This window comes from Musa acuminata, chromosome BXJ1-10 (genome assembly GCF_036884655.1).
Source record: "Musa acuminata AAA Group cultivar baxijiao chromosome BXJ1-10, Cavendish_Baxijiao_AAA, whole genome shotgun sequence".
NCBI lineage: Eukaryota > Viridiplantae > Streptophyta > Magnoliopsida > Zingiberales > Musaceae > Musa > Musa acuminata.
In genome coordinates, this window is record NC_088336.1 from 25,195,499 (window position 1) to 25,218,607 (window position 23,109).

General features: G+C 38.1%; 2 protein-coding genes and 1 long non-coding RNA gene across 10 annotated transcripts; all 3 read left to right on the forward strand.

Annotated features, from left to right (window-relative positions):
- The first annotated feature begins 927 nt into the window (after positions 1-927).
- On the forward strand, positions 928-18,009 carry LOC104001018 (KH domain-containing protein HEN4). Of its 8 annotated transcripts, none has more exons than XR_010480615.1 (11): positions 928-1,038; positions 3,548-4,269; positions 4,552-5,019; positions 5,295-5,549; positions 5,726-6,037; positions 7,788-7,867; positions 7,955-8,060; positions 8,136-8,295; positions 10,512-10,572; positions 12,069-12,143; positions 14,383-18,009. XR_010480615.1 is itself a non-coding variant. In XM_065086990.1 (9 exons), the coding sequence occupies exons 2-8, from the start codon at positions 3,562-3,564 to the stop codon at positions 8,292-8,294; spliced, it is 2,088 nt and encodes a 695-aa protein (XP_064943062.1). In that variant the 5' UTR covers positions 996-1,215; positions 3,548-3,561; the 3' UTR covers position 8,295; positions 14,383-18,009. The 8 variants fall into 8 exon arrangements, 2 of the variants coding, with proteins under 2 accessions (XP_064943062.1, XP_064943061.1); XR_010480614.1 differs by having other exon boundaries at positions 996-1,215; XR_010480616.1 differs by having other exon boundaries at positions 996-1,174.
- Positions 18,010-18,596: 587 nt separating this feature from the next.
- On the forward strand, positions 18,597-20,176 carry LOC135595722 (uncharacterized). The gene has a single exon (XM_065086991.1). The coding sequence runs from the start codon at positions 18,875-18,877 to the stop codon at positions 19,985-19,987; it is 1,113 nt and encodes a 370-aa protein (XP_064943063.1). The 5' UTR covers positions 18,597-18,874; the 3' UTR covers positions 19,988-20,176.
- Positions 20,177-21,055: 879 nt separating this feature from the next.
- LOC135595003 (uncharacterized) lies at positions 21,056-22,834 on the forward strand. Its single transcript, XR_010480260.1, has 2 exons — positions 21,056-21,975; positions 22,163-22,834. It is a non-coding gene; the product is annotated as an uncharacterized LOC135595003 (long non-coding RNA).
- The last annotated feature ends 275 nt before the right edge of the window (positions 22,835-23,109 follow it).

Sequence of the window (23,109 nt, forward strand, 5' to 3'; positions counted from 1 at the left end):
GTTCATATGTAAAACTCTATTTTATATGAGGCTCATTGACATATATGAGCATTTAGACTTCCATTAATGTGTTTTGAGTAGTCACTAATTAGTGTATTGAATAACTTGGGTTCTTTAATATTAACCAATTTAATTTTCAATGTGTTTACACTAACTATTGATTAAAATTAATAATATTGGGATTTTTGAAACCTATAACCAATATTCAATCTGTACTATTGCAAAGTTTATCTTTCTATGTTATGTTCTCCATGGAGTGGATATAAAACACACAAGGTGTGGTGTTTGAGATGGAACAGAGGATGATGGATGAGTGGTGACTTTGGTACACAAAAAGGCTTGGATCAAATAGGCAATGTAGTCCAAGTCTAAGGTACAAAGAGATTGATTTGTGAACACAATAATGTGGATATGGATGTCAATGTGGTCACCTTAGGTGAGTCCCACCACCTAAAGATTTGAATCATATAGATAGCAACCCTCAGGGGAAATTTATTGGTATTGGATTTATACGTGGGGATCACAAATTGGTGAGATGTGACAAGCAATTGTGGGTGAGAGGAGGCACATCATTTTAGTGAGAGGACCAAAATTTGGGGGGGCTCAAGCGTACGGATGTTGCACAAAGCCTCCTTATTTCCCAACACCGTTTTTTGATTAGAGAGGGCAACGAAAACCTGACTCATGCAGCTTAGATCGGTACGTTGTTATGCCTGACTCGGGTTCGATTCGACTTGATTTCAGCCTCGATCGGGTCCGTTTTGGTTCAAATCGTTGTGTTTAGAACATTCTCTGAAGTTGATGCGATGAGCGTTCGAACGCAGGCACTGCCAGCCTCTCAGGATTTGCCACGTCGGTAAGCAAATAGTTATCAGTGTCTCGCGTCACCGCATTGTCCATCTGCGATCGCAAGTACTTCCCGTCAGTGTTTATAGTCGCGGGTTCCGTGCGGCTCACGAAAGCGCGTCGCGCGGTTCGTTAGGTTGGTTCAGTCCGAAGGTCTCTGCGGAGAAGAAGCGGCCGCCTCGATCATCGAAGGCAGGAATTCGTTTGTTCTTCTTCTTCTCCGGTTTCCCCTCGTCTCTCTCTCGCGTACCAAATCAGCTTTCTTAAGACTCTGCCGGATACTAGGGTTTGGGCGCTTCTGATATTTTCGCTACTCTGCTCATTCGAGGTTAGGGCTCGATGTTAGTTATGTTCCCGATCAACAAGACGGTAAGACGGTCTGATTTCTCGAGAATGCCAAATAGATTCTTTGTCGGCGAATATCGGAGGAATTTTAAGGAAATTTACTTCACCCGATCGCGGGATGTTTTTGTTATTAGAGACGCTTGTAATCTCCATTTAAATCCATTCATGGATTTTGAACTGGAGTAAGATTTCTTGATATGTAGCAAAGTTTCAGGATGTATCGCAAGGCAATTTAGATTCATTAAAAAGGGAGAATAAATCCTACTTGATGGGCTAGACGTTTAACAGCTCGCATTCTCCCAGCTCAATTAGAGTGTTTTTGAGCGACTGGTTGATGATGATCAATTGATTAAGAAGGATATTGTAGGATTTGGTATATTAATGCGTAAGGGCGGACCTCCCTGCTTGTAGGTGTAAGGTTGCATATGTTTATCCTCATCGGACCTTGCTTTGGCAAGAGCCTCGTGTCTTCGTATGCCAGTATTATTTTATATCGAGTGAATTTTGGCAAAGAATTTACTTGAAATAGTGGGAATATTTGTAGTTTGTGGAGGTGGGCATGGTTCATTGAGAGTCTTGCTATGAAAGGCATCTTGGTTTTCACAATTCTACATAAATATGACATCCAGTTGTCCTCGGTACCAATAAAGCATCATATTCTCTCTTAATGCTGATGATTTTCATGATCTAATCAATTGAGTGGACAGAGTTATCTTTTCACTTACTCTAGGGACACCTCACTACACATTTTTTTGGTGTGGACATAGTTAAAATTTTAACCATCTTACTACAGTACTTAAGAGCTTATTGTAGCATCTGAATTCTTGAGTTGAAGCAAAAGGAGTCTTTCATGAAGGACGACTGGTTGGTTTTTGGCAGGTGGTTTTTCAGTCAGATAGCTAATCGGTGTAAGACACGAAGAGTGTTATGTCAGACAGATTAAAACATTTTTGTGGTGTAGTCTTAAGAAGAAAGTACTCTGTTAGGTACAGCTGTCTTGCATGTTGAGGAAAAATAAAGTTTGTTTGGTGCATGCATCCATTAATTATTCATTTTGTGAACGGGGATGTTGACACATCTGGGCTGGTTGACACAAGTTAAAAATTTGCCTGGCCATGTGTTCATACAGTTGACATGGTTCAGCATGGTTTGGCCTGTGCCATCCAATGTTGACTAGCACAACACTCTTTGGTTGTCTCTATCTAAGACCAGGTTTTGTCTCTGTTCAGCTGAATAAACGTCTATGGTGTTGTAGGTGATTAGTGGGCAAGAACACCAATGAGATATTGAGATCGTTACTTGTTTACAAGATGTGGGGCACTCTGAAAACAATTTTTGCGGCAATGTTTGTTCTAGATATAAGGTGCAGCAAGTTTTTAAAAAGCTTCCAAAGTAGTGCCTGCTGATTTGCTTGCTCTTGTCTCCTCTTTTGCTTGCATTGTAGATTCTCATTTCATGTGTTTGAGTTTATTGTACATCTCATCATTGACTTGCTTTATGGTTCATTTGTTTCTGGAAGTTTCTGTCAGTTACTTGTTCAGTCAAAATTTTGACTTGTTTGGTGTCATGCAAAGGCATCATTATACCATGTATACCTTTGAAGAGGCCTCACCATAATAATCCTGTCTCTGCAACTCCCAACAAATAACTGATAGTAGGGGTGTTGCATTCCTTTCCTATCAAATATGCAGGGGATTATCTGGCTACTCCCTTTTATTTTTCTATGCTTTGCTTTTGGCACCAGCTTTGGGAATAAAAGGTTGCATAACTGATGCATGAAAACGTTGAATCATGACCAGTACAACTGTCACTTGTTACTGACTGTTGTATCTGATCAAGTGAAGCATAATTCCACGTTTTATGACAAATTTTCATGAAATAAATTAATAGAATAATTCGTTTAGTTTATCAATCAATTTTTAAGATGCCATATCGTTGCATGGTGACCACTAGGTGGCTTTAAGGTCTGAAACTTTTATATTTCAGATGAAAATTCACCTGACTTAAAAAGTGTTTACATGTGCTGGCTATTATATATTGCTGCTTAATGGTGCCACTATTTTTCCATGATTCAAATTTGACTTGCTTTGTGACTCTTGCATGGTATTTTGACAAGGATGATATAAGTATGTGGTTGAAAGTCTAAATCAATCTAACCCAATCAAAACAAGATAAAAAATTTAACTAGTTCTAAGGAAATAAGATTCTGTTAGATATCCTGCTTAATTCATCTAGCTCTTTGTCTTCTCTGTGCTCAATGCTTTATGGTGTTCTGCTATTATTTAGAATGTTTTTTTCCTTCGAATTTAAATTGTTGCAACTTGTTTTCATATTAGTCTTTCTTCTGGTGGATCAGAGGCTGAGAAGTAGATGGCATTTCCATTACTACCATCCAAGCGTCCTTTTGAACAAAATCCCTTGGAGCACACTGGGAGGGGTAAGTGGAAAAAGACTGGACCTTCTATAACACTGCAGAATCAGGTGAAAGTGCCCCTAGGGGCTATTATCTTCCGAATACTCTGTCCTGCTTCAAAATCTGGAAGTGTGATTGGTAAAGGTGGAGGTATTGTAGCAAGGATACGCCACCAGACTGGTGCAAAAATTAGACTTGAAGAAACTGTTCCTGGATGCGACGAGAGAGTTATTGTAATCACTGGGTTGGAGAAAGATGCCGAACTTGGCAGCAAACATAGTAAAGAAGATGATGAAGGTGCTGGTGCTGTTGATGGTGTTGAGAGTGCCAAGGAAAATACTGATAATATTGAAGGGGCAGAGGATTCTGCTGCTGCAGATAGTTCAAAATTAGATGGAGTACCATCATCAGCAGTGAAGGCACTCGTACTTGTTTTTGAGAGATTAATTAAAAGTGAATCAGAAAATGATGATGAAGATGACACCAATAAGAAGCATTCCACTGTTTCTGCAAGATTATTAGTTCTGTCTGGCCAGGTGGGTTGTGTCCTTGGAAAGGGTGGGAGTGTGATCAAGCAAATGTCAGCTGATAGTGGGGCCCAGATTCGGATACTTCCTAGAGATAAACTTCCGTTGTGTGCTTCCCAACAGGATGAAATTGTCCAGGTAAAGATTATTTTTGGTAATATTTAGCAGTTGTTTATTATGTTATTTTGTCAGATTTGGAAAGTTAATTATTTCTGCAGAAAATCAAATGTATTTCTATCTGTCTTTGTCATTGTTCAAATTTTGTTTGTCTCCTTTTCCAGTATCATGTACTGTCTCTTTCTTATTGTCATGATTTCTTTTACCTTGTTTATTTTGTATTCACCGAGTCTAGGTATTGAAGAGAAGCTTAGCATGGCAATTAATGGATAATTGATGAAACTTTGTCTCATCATTTTGCAGGTAACAGGAGGGGTTGAATCAGTGAAGAAAGCACTTCATTTAGTTGCTCAGCAGCTTTTGGATAATCCACCACGAGAACATGATTTGTTCCCGTCATTGGGTTCTTCTGGTCCATCGTCTGATCCATTTGCTTCTATTCCTAGGGCAGAAGGCCTTCCACCACCAAATTTTCATTATCCCCCTCAAGTACCACCTTTCTCAAACAGGCCTCATGACATCACGGACTTTCATCCAGGCATTGGTCCACCTTTTCCTAAATTTCATGAAAGTGGACCTCTTCTGCAACCCCAAGTTTCTCCAGAGCCAATAACTTACAGGTTATTGTGTTCCAATGACAAGGTTGGAAGTGTGATAGGAAAGGGAGGGAACATTGTCAAAGGTCTTAAAAATGACACTGGCTGTGAGATCAAAGTTCTAGAGACAACTCCTGAGTCAGAGGATCGTATTATAGTGATATCTGGTCTTGCAGTATGCTTCTTTCCCCCTCCCTCCTTCCTTCTGACTCCTTGTAGTTGCTGCAATATTTGAGACCTTGATTTCATGGCTTCATATAGCACTTCAGAATTTTCTGTTAGTGTAGCCTATTTATTTTTGGCTATTCTATCTATATTCTATTATATTTAGGATGGGAACTATGTCAAGAGGAGGTTGTATTTTTAAGTTCGTCATGCTTAGTCATTTTCTATTTAATAGTGTGATGAAGGATAATGCTAGGTCTCCTAATCTGATGATGGTGTTTGTAGCTTCCAAGTGATAGGATAGCGCCAGTGCAGGATGCAGTTCTTCGTGTGCAACATAGACTAGTAATGGCTGTACCTGATACGAAAGAGAGCACTGTCTTGTCTAGGCTTCTTGTTGCTTCCAACCAAACTGGTTGCCTTCTTGGCAAAGGTGGTTCTATAATAGCAGAAATGAGAAAGCTTTCTGGAGCTCATATTCGCATCTTGGGTAGAGAACAGATCCCCAGGGGCGTACTGGAAAATGATGAGGTGGTTCAGGTATGTTTTGGGTTACTATTGTGTGAATATATGGCTGCTGCATCCTTTCTCCTGGCAGTTTCTATCTAAATTATTTGGTTTGGGCTTTGCCTCTGCCTCTTTCTGTTTTTGCAAAATGTCTTTGTTTTTGCTAAATTTTGTTCATCACAACAACATGACATTTGGATTCTTTATAGATATCTGGTGAATTTGGAGCAGTTCAGGAAGCTTTGTTGCAAATAACTGCTAGACTGAAGCTTCATGTTTTCCGTGATAAATTACCCGCTATGAATCCCAACATGCCTCCTGCTTTTGTTGAGCAATTACCTCCATATGGTTTATACATGGGAAGGAGGGAGTCTTCACCTCCCAGGTTGCATCCTTATTTGCCACCATTTCAGAAAGATCCTGTTGGTCACCCCTTTGAAGAAAGATCTGTCTTTGCTCATCCAGTTCATGTTTCGGGTATTCCTCTCGGTGTTGAGAGACCTGCATCATGGCCACCTCAGGTATCATGTTTTCTGTGTTATTTTTATTGATATTACAGAAATGGTAATTTTCTTACATGTAGTTTGCAGCTTAGAGAGGCTAATACTTGTTTTTAGAACTAATGACTCATGTTATGAAGCATTTTTGAGAATAGTTGATAACCATTCTGTGGTTGCTTTTATTTGGTTACTTTCTGCTAGTCAATAAGAAGTGCAGGTTGCAGTGCTTTTTCCAGTCAGACTTTGGCTTGTAATGTAGAAAACATATATTGTATATATAATGCCTTGCAATATACTGGCCCAGGTATTACAGTGAAGTGATATACCAACATGGCTTGAAGTGTGCACCATTCTACACATCTGTTTGTCATACATGCCGCAACACTTGCTGTAATACCTTCATATATTCTAGTAATAGCTGTTTGGGTACAAATAGTATGTAAATAGCGATATGAAAGCTTGATTGGGGTAATGAAACTGGCTCCAAGATATGAGTTGATTTTGTAGGCTTAACAAATATGGAGTTATAATATGACGCTACAAATACTTGTTTGAATTATAGTGTTCTTTTGTTTTTAGAAGGCTTGTATTTGTCTCTTATCATATCTCACATATTCTATGTCCCAAATCTCAGTTCAGTATTTATAGTGGTTCTTGGGAGGACTTGTTCGGTAGTGTTAGTACCATGTGTTGGCACTCACTTGTGCCTACTGGTACAGGTCCAATTGGAAAAGAAGAAAACGAAATAGTACTGGTATGGGGAGCTACCATGCTGTCTGGGTTGTTTGAAACCCTAAGCCAAGCTCAAGGTTGATGCTCACTGTTGGGATGGTATAGATAGAACAGTCATTTGTCTTGTTTATTTAATTTAAGCATGAACTTTTTTATTTTAAGATGATACTGTTTAAAACTTGTTATGTTTCGTTGGTAAGGAGCAAAATAGACCAGAAAACTCACATGTTTTAGCTGAAAAAGTGGTCCACGTACCTGGTTTGCCTGGATTAGTGGTACGGATGGTATATTGTGAAATGCAGAAGCATATGATCTATTTATTTGTTTGGTTAAACATACTATTGCTGTCAGTCAGTTTCATTAATCCAAGACTGTTGGCTGATGATTTCTGTTTGCCTTTAGTTCTGTGTAACTTTCTTAAGTCAATTGGATTTTTGTTCTGAAATCATGTGCAAGGTGATAAGGAGCAAGTTTTGTTCCATTATGAGTTGGCTTTCTATTTCATTTCATGCCCTGCTAGATTAACTAGTATAATATTTACAATTCTCAAGTTCTAATGAGAATTGTTTGTTTGGAAGGTGGGGGTTGAAATTTGGGTATTCATATGGACATAAAGATTCTCAACGCTGTAAAATAATTGCATAATATCGGTATATGGTGTCCTGACATGATTAGTTATGTGGGTTCAGTTTTTTGGCCTCATCTTCTGGTGGATATTAAGTGAAGTTTAGGCATCTTAAAGTTCTTTTAGAAGTCTAGCTTTTGGTGTAATGCTGTTTTTTATTGTGCAATGATGAGGTTTCATTTTGTTCTGGTGTACTCTTGACTTTTCTTGTGGCATAATGCTGCTCTTAAAAGCTAAATTTAATCTATCCTTGTTATTTATTTTTGAGTTTCATTTGTTGATAATAAGAAATGGTAAGCATATTTATCTCAGTTAAGTTTGCTGAAATAGAACTTGCTTTTTAACATGTTCTTTTTTTAACTATTTTTTTTTTTCTGTTCTAAATCATCCTTCAATTTTTGTTAATCAATTTAGGGTATGAGGGATGTTGGTGGTCCCATGCTTTTACCTGATTACCCAGGAGATCAACAAAGAAGGAAGGGTAGATTTGCTAGGTCTGTTTTTCCACTAACTTCTTTTGGTATCACGGCAATCATTCATGAAAAGCTGAAATTTCTTTATTTCTGTTGGCTTTTATGCAGTGGAAGCCAGCCGGCCCCTATTACAAGTGTAGATGTTTTTGTTCCTCGATCTCTTGTACCGTCCATCTATGGTGAAGATGGAGGCTGTCTAAAGCGGATCCGTGAGGTTTGTTTGATAATTATGTTGTTGCACATTAAACTGATTTGTTCACCTTAATGTGCATTTTCCCCCCATTTTCAGATCTCAGAAGCCAAAATTATCATTACTGAACCCAGACCAGAGGCTACAGAGACGGTGATCATTATATCTGGAACACCAGAGCAGACCCATGCTGCACAAAGCCTCATCCATGCGTTTGTACTGAGTGAAACTGTTCCTTTAGAATCTACCAAACCTTGAGGTGATGTTCTGTCTTTCCGTACTTGATCTTTCTTGTTTTCACACTAAGATTCCTTCATTTGTAGTAGGTACTTTTGATGCTTCATCTCATGGACATGCATCATATGTTGCTGTTCTAATGTTGTTTTGATTTGGAGCTTGGATTGTCAAATATCTAATCCATGATTTTTTGGCATTCAGCACTTTATTTTGGCCTCAGCCAATCAAGAAGCTTCAAGAAAGGAAGAAAATGTTTTCATATTAGAGAGACCAAAGGATCATATTCCAGTCAAACAATACTAGTTTCTTTCCTTGAATTTTGCAGATACTAGTATTTCTGGAGAGGATTCACAATTAGCTGAAGGAGTTAGTTTATCCTGAAAAGAAACAAAGAATATAAAAAAAAATCTTTGTATGAGCAGAATTTAAATTTGGTTGTTCTGAACTCTATTGGGAAGATAATAAGCATGTGTTTGTATTTTTTTATGGATATTGCATGTATTAACAGTAAAAGTAGTATGATATTTTGAATGATACACTGAAATATTTAGTGCGGTAATAGGTTTTGGTAGGATGAAAGAATGGTGGTGAGAAATTATAGTTTTTGTATTTTTAACTGATAATGGTTCCTAGGTTTCCATAATTAGTAATATATAGATGGTTAGGGATACATGTTCTGATGCTTTTATTTGTCTTGATCATCATTTTTTATTCATTGGATCTTCCTAACATTGATCTTTCTTTCATTATTTGTGGTGTTTGTGTCAGTATTCATCTTGATTTGCTGGCATGTTGAAGATTTTTTGACTGTAGAGTGAAGGTTTGCTTTTCTTTGGTCAAGTGGAAGTAAAAGAGGTCTATGGTGGACCTAATTCTTGTACTTTTCTAATGAAAAAGTTCATGTTGGTCTATAAAATAGTTTAACTTTAAAGATTGTTGGAACCAGGACTATGAAGTCATATTGCAAAATAGATTTATTCTGTGCCACTTCAATTGATCTTTGATCTCTGTTACAAACTTAATAACTGGGGAAGTTGATTTTGATAAGTGGGGATGATTGGCAAAATAGGTTTTATCAGTACAACTGAAGTTGAACAAGGATAGATTGTGTTAGGATACAACACGCTGATGGACAAGATTCAGTCGGAGAACCCATCTTCCCTCCTTGGAGAGTTTGTATACCATTAAGTGGAGTGGAGTTACGAACATTATATCTTCAATTGCAGAACAATTCTGTAGCCCTTGTTGTGAGTCAATATTTGCTTTAAGTGGACGTGCTGTTGAGTGATCTAAAGACTACTAAATGTTTTGCCTATTTTTAAGAGTGAAGTGTTTGAGGGCATTCAATATTTTTAGGATAGCAATGCTCATCCTTTGCTATCTGGGCTGAAAGGTTGCAGGTGTTGAGACATTTAACACGCTGATGGCCAAGGTTGTCTGACATAGGAAGCGAACTAAGAATCTTTTCTATCAGTTAGGTTATACTTAGCGGGCTCTAGATTTTAATTCTTTTAGTCATTTAGTGAAATTGTCACTATAGAGGCCACTCGTTTCATCATTGCTTTTTGTTTACCACATTATGCTAGGGAAGAAAATGAAGTTGCATACACGTTTTGTTAATTTAAATCCTGTGAAGACATACGGATGTTATCAGATATGCAGAACAAAGAAGCTTGAAGATTTCTTCAACAATTTTTTTATTATACTAATTTTGATGACTCATATTTTTGCTAGCCATTGATCACAAGTCCATAAGTATTAGATTTTTTTTCTATTAGTTTCATTATTTATTGAAAATTTGTTAATTGTAAAAGATCCATTGGTTTGCAAGATCTATGCTAATGCAAATTTAATGGAAATATCATAAAAGACTTCTCTATTACAGTCTAGCTGGGTTTTACAGCATTCCAATCGTATACAACTTCATAAATGTTAGGAACATTAGATATGAATAACATTTGCTTTCATCAGAAGTTTGTTGTATTAGTGATTATTGGTTTAGTTTTTCTTCAAGTCAGGTCTTGTAATGATTTTTTATACCTCATCATATCTTCAGCAGTTCGGTTGGAAACTATTCTGGCCAGCATATGTTGGGTTCTAATTCAACCTTGACCATGAACTTTTTAGTGTGATTCTATGATTATAAAGTGATTTAGAATTTAGGATTGGCATGTTAAAATTTTGATTGTGACATTTTTATTGCTTCTTCCGTATGTGTGCATTATGTCGCCGGTGCAGCGACAAGTGATCTTAATGCAATCTTGGATGCTATTGGATATCAACCTGCTGTATTTTAAAGGTCTTTCTGGAAAACTTGCCATCTCCATCTCCGCACTAGTTACTGTTTTGATTCTTAGTGCACTTATTATCCTGAGCTTTTCTTATTTTAACATATATTTAGATACTCTACCATGATTTGGGACAAACTGAATTATATGTTTTAGTTTATGTAATTTAATATGTATTAAATAAAAAGAGGTGGATATAAGTTATTCATATGGAACTAAAATCAGTCAGTAGACTTTGATATCACTTCATCTCAGCTGAATGCATAGATCTTACTTAGAAGCAAGGTTCATCATACCATGGGTGTACTGTTCAGTATGGTTGGTATGTACCGGTTTAATAGGGGACTGGTATAGACGGTACATATTGGTTTGTCAGTATACCCCATTGTACTATACGTCGGTACGGTTCAATATATATCATATCGATGGCTGATCGGTACACTGATATGGACCAATAAGGTGAACCATGCTCAGAACTCAAGTACATTATTTTTTTTCTTTTTGCTTTAGTTAAAGACATTCTTTTTTACTTCTAGTGCTTCGTTTTCTTTCCCCTTCTCTTTCTCTTTTTGATCATAGCAAGTGCGGCAATGTTGATTTTCAACATCAGTAGATTCAGAATGACTAGGGTTGGGATCTGGTTGGTTGTTGGCTGCCGTGGTTGTCCAAGATAAACATGGTCGTGAACAGTTACATATATATTAGTTTTTCACATTTTCAACTGTAATATGACCTTTCTAATAGATGTGTCTAGATAAATGGTTGAGCGCAAATCGGGGCATGGATGCATGCTGAACATTAGGGACCGTAATTCTCTTAAAAGTAGAGTAAGTGTAATATGAGAAATATAAATAATCAGCTGTTGAAATAATTTTGTCCCAGGGCTGGAATAGGTCAGTTTGTTTAAATTTTGTTTTTGAAAAAAATCAACTTATTTTTAAGGTCAAGCTCAAGGTTTATAATTTTGTACCGCACCGGAGTATTGAGCTCAGCTCAGTAAGGTATGGTATACCGAGCAGTACGTTCTGGTGTACCGCTCGATATATATATATATATATATATATAAAAGTTAAAAGAAAAAGACGACATCCCCTTGTTTTTCTGCCCGCGTGGGGAGAAGAAACGTCACCTCGATGACGTTGGTTTCTTCTCCCTGCGGCGTCGCCGAGGCTACTTCTCCTCGCACGGATGAGGAGAAGTCGTCGAGGCCTCGTCGCCTCAAACGAGGAGGAGGCGACATCTCGGTAGCAGACGGTCCATATATCGGTCTGCTGACGGATCGGTACGTACCACCTAGTATGGGTGGTATTATTCAAAATTAAAATTCTTGGTCAAGCTAATAAAATCATGCTTAACTTAATGAAGTGAGTTCTTTCTGGATATAATTTCCCTTGGACTTGAGGGCTCGAAATCCTTTATTTTTGTTCCATATATGCATTTCTCCTCTTTTCCTTTTGTTGGATGAGCATTCAGATATTTAATTGATAGAGATAGGTGCACTTTGCAGGTTTGTTCTAAGAGAATATTGATTGGGCTTCTTCTGTTTGCTTTAAAGAATTTTCCCTGCAATGAGAAGTGAAAGGTATAATTCATATATATATATATATATATATATATATATATATATATATATATATATATATATATATATATATATATATATATATATATATATATATATATATATATATATATATATTGTAGTACTATCTAGCCCACATACCAAAATTTCAGTAACAGCATGTTTGTTCTTGTATAGGAACGTCATGTTTGTTAATGTAGTTGTTTAGAGTCTAGACCACCTTTTTTCTCTGTATCTAAACTGTTAAATTAATATTGTAAACCTTCCTGTTTAATTAAAATATGATTTATCTCCATATGCTAGTCTAACTAATCGGCAAAGTATCGCCTGGTTTCCCCTGCATTAGTTGGTGCAAGAAAGTATACATATGTGAACAATTAAAGGTTTCAATGCAGTATTCATAGTTTCTACTCTGCAGTTATACTGAGTTGTCTTCTTTTTCCTTTTTCTACTTCAATTTCATCCGTAAAAGTTGTCATTTTCAGAAGTCAAAACAAGGTCTCAACACGTAGGGCTAAGTTTGCATGCATTAATCCTACTCGGACCCTTCAATGGTGGAGCCACGTACACTGGGTTCACCCTTTTTGGTTTAACCTCTAAATTGAGGTGATAGTTTCTCTTTATATTGATTTTTAACCTATGATCAAAGACGAAAGAAAGAATTGATCATGTTCTATATTCTGCAACATGCGAAAAACATCACCATGTTTATTCATGAATGTTATTTAAGAGATGTGAGGATATGCCTTGTTTATGTTCAAACGTGTATGAGTTTATACTGGCTAATCTTATACCTCAATCTCCAAAACTTTTGGTTCTTCGGCACCTCAATCTATTTTTCTATTCGGCAACTCCTGGAATACCAAAATGTGGTATTATGTCTATTTCCCATGCAATTTAGGTCTTAGCACCTTATTAATAGTCTGAATTCTGATACTACATCTGATGTACCTACGTTAACTTATGAGTATTTCTAGAATTGGACAAGTGTGTATATAAATTATATAAATGCTACTGTTCACTGTGATGCATCCCTGTGTTAGCTCGATTGTTGACATCTCAAGTACAGATCATATGGCTACCAAATTTCCAACTTTCGCATCATCCAGTGGTGAGAACCTGAAGCAGTTTGCATTGTGCCCACTGCTTATACGCTTTAGGTAACCTTTAGGCAGAAACTTTATGTTGTACAACACCAGAAAGACCTGAACTCTCCCACCACTTGGAATATGATATTCAGGTTTTGTTTTCTATAAGTGTGTTACACGGGATCCATCTTGCACATGATTTTAATAGCTCATATTTGACCCCCAATTAGTTCATATCGTTTTTCATTCTTCCTAGCATCTAGCCACATCAATTGACACCACTATTTTGCCATTTCTCATGAATTAATTTCGTTTGCTTCCAGTATAGTTGGTGTCCGAATCCAAAATTCTTCACTTATCCAGTTGACTGCAACCAGTGCACGCTTGACTGTTTCTCTCAACTGGTGCTTTTTCAACTTGAGATTCCATGTTTCTTTTATTAGTTGAAGTTTTTAGCTTGTTCTCCTTTATGATATTTTTAGCTTGTTCTCATAGATGCTTCAATATTGATTATAAGAATCTGGTTACCGTGGTCCAATTTACTCTTTTGATGGATATTTATCGATCTTGTCTAGTCTTCCATTTCCCGGAACATTGTTGTGGCCAATATCCACTTTTTTTTTTTGCTTGTCCTTGCAAGGTATCTGTAGTAATGTAACCTAGCTTATTGGGTACTGATGGAATCCTCCAAGATATTTTCAAACTTTGAAGTTCAAAGCATGGATACCTTGAAACTTCTTGTAGGGAAATAGTTAATCAATTTTTTTATGAAAATTCTTGCCTTTGAGGGTTGACGATATTTGATCTTTTTGTCTGATGCTCGTTGAAAATATTACAATTTTTTGTCAGTTGTTGATATCTCATAATTAAAACTCAGCCTATGGACTTTTGAGACTGATAGGAACATGGAGAATAGCATGTTTATCAGTTTCTCTCCATAATAAAAGTGAACAATTCGTTTTATTAGCACTACGTATGACCATTTTACACTAGTGAACATGAAGTATACTTTTGGATCCTACTCAATTTTTTGATATGTAGTAAATTCAGAAGGATGTTTTGTTCATAATTCTTGTGGAGATGTGTGCAAGATTTAGCATGAATGATCTCATGGTTTCCTTCTTTTTTACTGATTGCTGTCATTTCAATAGGGTTATTACTTTGTGATTGAAATGGGCAAAATAGCATTCACGTGACCTGGTCTCTGATGGGTTCCACAACTGGTTTGTTTTGGTGAAATGCCTCTACTCAATCTTGATTTTTCCTGCAAGGTAGTCCTGATGACTTGCTTATATTGTTAGGCCATCCACTTTTCGATGTGAGGTACATGCTTGGGTTGTTCACGTCCTCTTGATACTATTATTCGGGGTTCCCATGCTGTTTTTAATTTAAAGAGAACTTATTTATTTCCAATGCCTACTATTTCTTTTTTATATCAAAAGCTAACCTGAAATAACTGTTTAATTGTATGTTCTATTATAAGTTTATAACATGACATGCATTAGGAGTGATATGCTAATAGTTAATTCTATTTACATGTTTTTCTAGGGCACATTGTTTTGTGCATTTACCAAGAAAATAGTGTGAACTATGATCAACCATCAAGATCATTGCTAGCTTGTACTTGTAGTAGGTTACCATATTGACTGAGCCTAAATTTCTTGTTTATCTCTGATTTGTCAAATTTTGCAAGCTTATTTGTTTTGGGCTTGCAAATTGACTTCAGATTTAGTTACACAAGCATCTTGTTAAATCAGCACAGTTTTGATTGATCGAGGAATGACAACTAGTTTTACATGTCGGATGTTAGAATTTCATTTAGCTGCTTTCTCCTAGGGCTGCTTATGAGATTGAGTGCAATATCTTGGGTGACCAAGGTAAGAAACCCTTTTACCAAAAGTTATATTCACCGATACAAGTCGCTTTTTGGATGTTCTTCGTGATACTCAATACATTGAAGCTAATGAGTTTATCAACCTGCATAATATATTAAGCTGGTTTTGTAAATCTTGTGCTCCAATCATTTTAAACTAATATTGTGTTGTTTATAGCAACTAGAGGAATGTACTAAATTGATGTGTATGGTAGATGACTGCTAGAGCACATCTAGGAAGGGTATGATTTTATGCTAGTGGGTGTCATTAAATGGTCAAACACTGAACCATCACATGAAACTTGTACCTTGACATGCTAGTGAGCAAGATGCCAAGGAAAACACTTGTATGCTTTGCTTTTAAGTACTGAAAAGTGGATGAACTACAGCTGAGAGGTCAGGAGAAAAGACAAAAAAAATATAGGTGCAAGGATTTAGAAGAGTTGAAATAAAGAAGAAGATGAAAGGGGTGGAAGTTTGATCCTTGATTGTTTCTGGAGAAGAAAAAGGGTGGTAAAAGAAAATGCAAGTCTGATGTTTGCAGATCTAGGGTTTATTCCAAAATTTACAGCACATTATTCACATAAGATTTTGTCAAATACAAATACTTTAAGATTTGTCCTGATAAAACTAAATGTTTGGATGTAAAGTTTTACCCTTTAAGAAAAGAAGAATTTCAAACCTGTTCAAAGAATTCTTAAAGTATACATATGAATATAGGATTGCATGTTTGAACTTATATATTAGGCATGAAAGATCATGAATCTCCCTACTTTTGCTTCTTCCAATAGAACTTATTCGGCTGATGTACAAGTAAATGAAATCTCTTTAGGTATATATCCTAAATGCATGATGGGAACTTTTATTTTTATTTGATGTGGTGGAAATCAGCATCCACATTGTCCAGTTTATCAGAACATGATTGCTTCTCCTGGTATATACAATTTGTATGTAGTTTGTCGAGTGATCTGTCACTTTATTTCTTCTCCCTTGGTTAGTTATTATCGTAGCTTGCAGCTTGCAGCTTGCAGCTTGCACCAATCTTGTCTTTCGTTTTGTTTGGTGTCTATTACAGTTTATATTTTGGATTAACTGAGAAACATTTTCTTTTAGGGAAATAATCGTACTTGTACTCATTGTATATCTAATGGGTGCTTTATGATTTGGAGGGACTTGAATAGATTTAGTTGGAACAAAGAACTTGTCTCACAATATGAAAATACATATAGAAACAGTAATCAAACATCAAGGGATACATTTTTTTTTACATGTTTCGTTTTATAGTGCCATTTTGGAGTCCAACAGAACCCCCAAAAAGGTCTGATTGGGAATCCAATTCTAACATACTAGAACACCGCGAGATTTCAAACACACTTCTACCCCTTTACCCTTTATTTAGAAAAATGATTCCATGACCATAGACAGCAATTTTATGTCTCCCAATCAGTATTCACTGCATGTGCTCAGACAAATCTGATTGTGGAACTTTTTTATGATGAGCTGAAATTGGCCGGTATTGAATAGAACGGACAAAATTGGTGGGGATAAGTACGATGGAATAAGTCAGTTGGAGTTACCTCTCAATAACTCTGTCAGACCATTTAGATTGGGTGGAGCTTGGCCTTGGATCGGCAGGATCAATGGTCAATCTTGTAAACCATGGTTCCAATCATCATGGTAAGTATTCGTTGGCCTAGCTTTTTGCAACATAGGTTAGGGTTTCCGTGTGAAGGTATGACAAGCGATGGAATTTCCTGGACTTCGATGTTTGCTGGCTGTTGGTGATGGTATTGTGATTGGTAGAGTCGTGTTGTCAAGCATATTTATGAATTGGAGTGTTTTGTCAGTCAAGTATGTCTATAAATTTGGAGAAGATATCGCTGTTTGCAGGCATAATGAGTAATTCATTCTGATTGAGATTTTATTTATTGTAGCATCCTTTGGTGTTTGAGTCATTATGGGAATATTTAGTGGTTTCATTGTTTATTTAAAGCTTTGATTAGTTGAGATCACAAGTACCTTATTGCAAACTGTAATGGCCGGTGATACCATGCAGTTTCAGCACTAGCCATGTATGTTCTAGGCATGTGAACATCCTGAGAACTACCATTAAGATAACTGCTACGTTAAATTGTGGCAGGACCTATTAGACAAGTACAGCATCTCTACCACAACATATGAGATGCCACACTTAATCCATTTATTGGGATTCCATTTAAAGTAGCAAAAATAAAGTTGTGTAGCTTGTTTGATTTGCAATAATGCACTGGATTATCATATTAGGATTACCTCTAACCGATTCTTATATACTTTGTGTTATTAATCTTTTTTTATTTTCCTAAAATGTTAGCCCTGTTGTTAATAAAGTTGGAGAAGACATTTTACAGCTAACAATGATTTTAAATGTAGTAAACAAATAGCATAGGCATGTTGGTGGCTATTGAACTGTAAATACTGCAGACACAATCGTTTATAATTTTGTCATGTACATTGCATCTAACATACTGGTGTAGTTGGTAATCCACAAAATACACTAGATGAGTCTTGGAATATATTTTTCTGTTGTAGATGCCCAGTCATCGACTGTGATTGTTGCATAGTTTTTTATGAAAGCAGGAAAGTTAGAAATTGAAGTATGCATTTAGAAGCTTTTCCTCTCAGGTGCTTCAATGCAGAGATTACACATTAGCTTTTGGTTTATTTGGATTTTTTATTGGAAAAGATCACGTAAGCAGTACGTGTCATACGTTTGTTCAAATTCAATTTGTTAGCTCTATTATTTTAACAAAAATCCGTTGGAAGTTGCTTGTTAATTCGAAGATTGTACGTTCTTTAAGGCCCGTAAAAATGAAATAGTTAATGTAGATAGTTCAAAATTTGGCAATGAGATTGGTATTTATAAGAAGTGTTAGGGTGTTTGGTGTTGAATACTAATCTTTGTTAAGTCCAGAAAGTTTTTAATCTTCAAAAGTGTTTTGGCGGCCCTTCTATGGAGCATGGATTTTTTTGGTGAGACCAAGCAGGTAGCTAATTGCCTCATGTAGCTGGTGCTTGGCTGTGTATGATGCTTTATGCTTGAAATCGATCATTTTCTTTTATAAATATAAAAATAGGGGAAGCAACATAATTCATTTATGATTATCTAGAGATGCCAAATTCTGGACTCCTGAAGCTTCTTGATCCCTCACCAAATCAAGTTGTTTCCTAGTTGTTGTTCTCAGTATAATAAATGCCAATTCCTGTCATTCTTCGTTTTGTCGGGCCAAAAATTGCCTACGAAACCTGAAGATAATATTTGCAAAAGCATGAAATTTACTGTATTACTAAGCAATTTCTTTTATATGTATATGTATGTATATATATATATATATATATATATATATATATATATATATATATATATATATATATATATATATTTTGAAGTATCGCTTTCTTAATTTGCTGGATCGTCAATCTTAATATTCCATGTGTCACAATGGCAACCAATAGCTAGAGAGCAAAAGTCCAAGAAGATACTTGTTTTATTCATATATATACTTGGCAAATCCATCTCCAGTAATCCTAGAATGATCCAGCAAGGCCACACCACACATACATTGATATCGATCATCTAAACCGAAGTCAGTCCACCACCACCACAAGATGATAATCCCAACTCTCTCTGGCAGCCATTCCTTCCCCTCCTCCCACCGCCACAATTCTCGTCTCTTAAGGCCTCGGCCTCCTTCCATCCTCTGTGGCAAGAGGAGAAAAAGAAAGGATACAGCATGGGATGCGTGACCTCGAAGCGTGTTGAAGCGTCAGTGGCGGCCAATGTCTACCGTCCGCCGCCAACCAGCATCGCTCTATTCGACATCAGCACAATCGAGGAGCCGTGGCTTATCACCACCACCAAGGCCTTCGACGACGACGAGAGAGAGCAGAAGGAGAAAGAGAAGAAGCTCACTGCCGTGCCGCTCCCTCTGCTAGAAAAGCTCGAATCCTATGAGGTGGCTCCCAAATCCTGGTCCGAGGTGAGCAAAGTTCTTGAAGACCTCAAACCCACGCTCAACTCCCAGCCTCCTGCTGCTGCAGCCAAGCCCCACCATGCTCCTCCTCCGCCAGATCCCAAGAAGCCGCCATCAGCACCATCAAAGAACAACTCCTTCCACACACTCGAAGAGCTCGAGAGCCACACGAAGAAGCCTTCGCCGCGGCCGTCCTCTCCTCCACGAGCGAGCTCGCCCGCCCGCCCGCCGCCGCCCGAGATGGCTGGTTTCCGCTCCGTGAAAGAGAACAGCTTCATCGTCCGCGACAGAGAGGAGAGGCAGAGGCAGAAGGCCGGCGGGGACGTGGCTGCCAAACTGCCGTGGTGGCGCCGCGACCCGCTCGATGGGTACCCCGAGCGCTGCCCCCCTGGGAACGCCGACGGCGTCGTGCTCTACACCACGACGCTGAGAGGTGTCCGTCGGACGTTCGAGGACTGTGAGCAGGCGCGACGGGTACTCGAGGGCCAGGCGCTGGACTTCGGCGTGGCGGTCGACGAGCGAGACGTGTCGCTCCACGGGGAGTTCTTGAGGGAGGTCAGGGAGCTGGTGGGCGAGGAGCTGGCGGTGCCGCGGCTCTTCATAAGGGGCAGGTACGTGGGCGGGGTGGACGAGGTGGTGGAGCTCAGCGAGACGGGGAAACTGAGGGAGATGCTGCGGTGGGTGGCACGGAGGGTAGGAGACGGGTCGGGGAAGGGAGGGAAGAAAGACTGCGAGTGCTGCGGCGGGGCAAGGTTCATTCCATGTATGGAGTGCAACGGGAGCTGCAAGGTGGTGGGGGAGGACGGGAAGAGCGTGGAGAGGTGTGAACAGTGCAACGAGAACGGGCTGATGCTTTGCCCTCTCTGCCATTAGAAGACGTCAAAGGTCGGATGGAGAATTGCAGCACGCAGTTTGCTTAATGTTACGCAAATACCTGTGTTCGATAAACAAGAGGGCCCTCGAGGCAATATCAGCCGTTGTATGATATACCACATGAATCACTAGCTTGTTACTAATCTTTGAAAGCTATATTATTAATCACCTCTTGGAAAATGTTTTCTATTTCGTTTGGTTATTGCTCCTTTTCGCTCATTAGAACATATATATATATATATATAGGCCACTAGGAGGTGGGTCACCTCTCCAAAATACTATGTAATCTTCCAAAGTTGGCGTGGTTATGGGCCAGGAGATTGTGGTTCTTGTTGACGTGGCCTCACTGGGAGATTTGTAGGGTGAAAGTTGCCATGGGATGTTGGCCATACATTTTAGAGTCGGTATATAGCCTTTGAGGTGGGAGATCTGGTTTTGCTGGGCTGCTGCTTTTAGGCCATCGGTGATACAGTCCTGCGCACCACCGTTGAGGCCGTAATGCTTGCAGCCGGCCAAATTGGTGTCGCCTTGCAGATCCTTGATGAGGAAGTCAGAACCTACAAGAGATCTCTTTGCAGAGATCTTTTATCGGACTCGCCCTCGGTATAGTATAGTTTTGAAAGATCTTTCGCTTAAGAGGTGTTTCTATAAGTATAAAAATCGTAATTATGTTATTTCTACGTAGAAATATTTAATTCTAGAAACTAAAATCAAATATCAAACATATGATGCATACCTTTTAATATTACTTAGAGGGCGATGAATTAGAAACAAAGAAGAAATAATAATAAAAAATCTATAATATCTAAATAACTGATTAGTTTTTTTGAGTTGTTTCATCCTTACGAGATCATATCATTTTTTAGGTGAGAGAAAATAGTCTAAGAAAAATAATTAGTAGAATTATTCTCAATAAAATCATCTCATAAGAAATCTTATCAAGACTTGATAACTACAATCATAATACGATCATCTCTATAATATATCTTACATAATTAGCTAAGAATCATATAATCTAATAATTTTAGCTAGGAAGAGGATGAGACACAAAGAAGGACTCAACTTGATCGTTATATATACGAGGATGCTCAATTTGATCGTTACAAAACGATACTAGCAAAACTAGGTTTTTGGAACATGGTTGATGAATTCTACATCGATCGATCCACAAATTGCTATGAACACAATTTTTTTTTCTTCTTCTTACTAAAATGGATCTAAATTAGCACAGTGAAAAAACAAAAGTTCCACAGTTCCCACCTGTCACTCAACTAGTCTCAATGCTTCCTATCCTCTTTTCTGTTTGACACATGTTATTGTCGTAAGTGTGGTGGCCTCTAAGATTGAGTTAGAACAATCATGTCTTGAAGATGAAATATATGCCCTAAGCCACTCGCTGTCGCCTTTGCGTCCTCTGCGTGCTGTTTGAATTCTCCTTGGGAAAGCGTCCCTTATCAACACACTGTGGAGGAGACAAGGAAAAGACGAGAAGTGGCTTAGGATGGGGAGAGTCTCTTCCTCCCAGACGAGACCACCAAATAAGAACAGTTTGGTTTCCACATGGTAGCGTGTCCCGATGAACCCATTTATAGCCTTACATCCATTATCCGCAGAAAGCACTTATGGCCACTCATGATGCCCTCAAGTACACAAAGGAAAGCAGCACATTCATTCACCCTCTGATTCCATGGATGCCATGCGTCACGATAGAGGAAGAACTCGGAGCTTAAAAGATGGCAGTTTGTCTTTGGCACAGGAACCTATCTCACTCGTGAAGCTTAGAGCTAAGTTGGATTGTGAGGTTGGTAAAAGTCAACTTGATTGAGTGTAGGGGAAGCCTTTATATCATTGCAGCAAAAATGGTGTCATAATGGGGTGCTTAAAGCTTCTCAATCCTACGTTTACATGCTTTCTGCTACAGCTCTCCATCCAGTCCAGCAAATTATGATGTGTTCTTCGGATCTTACAGAAGCTACTGGATATGGAAGGTAATCATGGCCTCTCATACTATATTGCTTCTACCAGACCCGAGGCTGACCTATTTTTTGGTTTTACCTTTGTTTTTTGTTTTTGGACTTGTGATGATTGAGAAATCTTGGAGATAATAGTTCCTCAATAGGATTCATTCCTGTTATGTTTGACTTTTAATTACTAAAATTGTTGATACAACAACAGGAGTAGAAATTACTAGAGTCAACCCCACTGACTACTTGACCCAACAAAAAGCTCAAGTCATCACCAAAAAGGCCACAGCAACACTCACAGGGGTTGATGTCCAAACTCCACAAAAAGCTCAGGACAGGTTCATCTGTGCTTTGGTCTTCAAAGAAAAAGCTAATGGCACCACTGAGAGTGACACAGTAAACCCAGCAAGGGTTGGTGTCTCGACTCCACTGAGGCCAAGAGAGGAAAGATGCCATTTTCAATCACAAGCTGGAAGACACTGCTACCACCATGGCTCTGCTAAGATAACAAGAGCTCATGGGCAGTGGCCACACAACCTTTGACAAGAAGGAAGGCATCAACGGGGCAGTGGCCTCGTGATTGGGGCAGAGTTGTTCTCTGCAGGAGTATCTGCATCAATTCATGTGCACATGTGTTTTGTGGTGGACATGGTGGAATGGATTGACAGAATGATTGATCTGAACACATGGATGTATGTACATGTATGAAGATGGTGAAATATGTGTGTGTATATATATAATTGGGAAAAGGAAGGTGGAAATGGAACTGTATTCCCAGCCATGGGGATTGGTGAGATCTTTAGGTGAGGCATCTGTTTGGATTTTGGAGGAGGAAAAGGGAACAGCACTTTTGAGTTATCTATAGATTTGTTATATGCTGGCATCTGTCTTGCAATCTTGGCTGGTTTTGACTTGGGATTATTCCATTACTTAGAGTCATATATATTTGTTGCATGTTCATCTGTGTTGGTATCAATTTTGATCATTAATTTAGGATAAGAGAGTAAAATTCATTTGGTTTACAATTGTCAACTTAAAATAAAAAAAAGGTTAAATCGATTTGAGTTAAATTCATTTGATGATGATGAGTGATAAACTAATTTCTTTTTAGAGTTGAACAAAACTAATATCAAAGATATTTAATAAAATCACTCTATA

Excerpts from the sequence above, each read along its gene's own strand:
- LOC104001018 (XM_065086990.1), top strand. The coding sequence starts at position 3,562 with ATGGCATTTCCATTACTACCATCCAAGCGTCCTTTTGAACAAAATCCC. Across the intron at positions 5,550-5,725 it reads AAAATGATGAGGTGGTTCAG|ATATCTGGTGAATTTGGAGC; the intron begins GTATGTTTTGGG and ends GATTCTTTATAG. Across the intron at positions 7,868-7,954 it reads AGGAAGGGTAGATTTGCTAG|TGGAAGCCAGCCGGCCCCTA; the intron begins GTCTGTTTTTCC and ends GCTTTTATGCAG.
- LOC135595722 (XM_065086991.1), top strand. The coding sequence starts at position 18,875 with ATGGGATGCGTGACCTCGAAGCGTGTTGAAGCGTCAGTGGCGGCCAAT.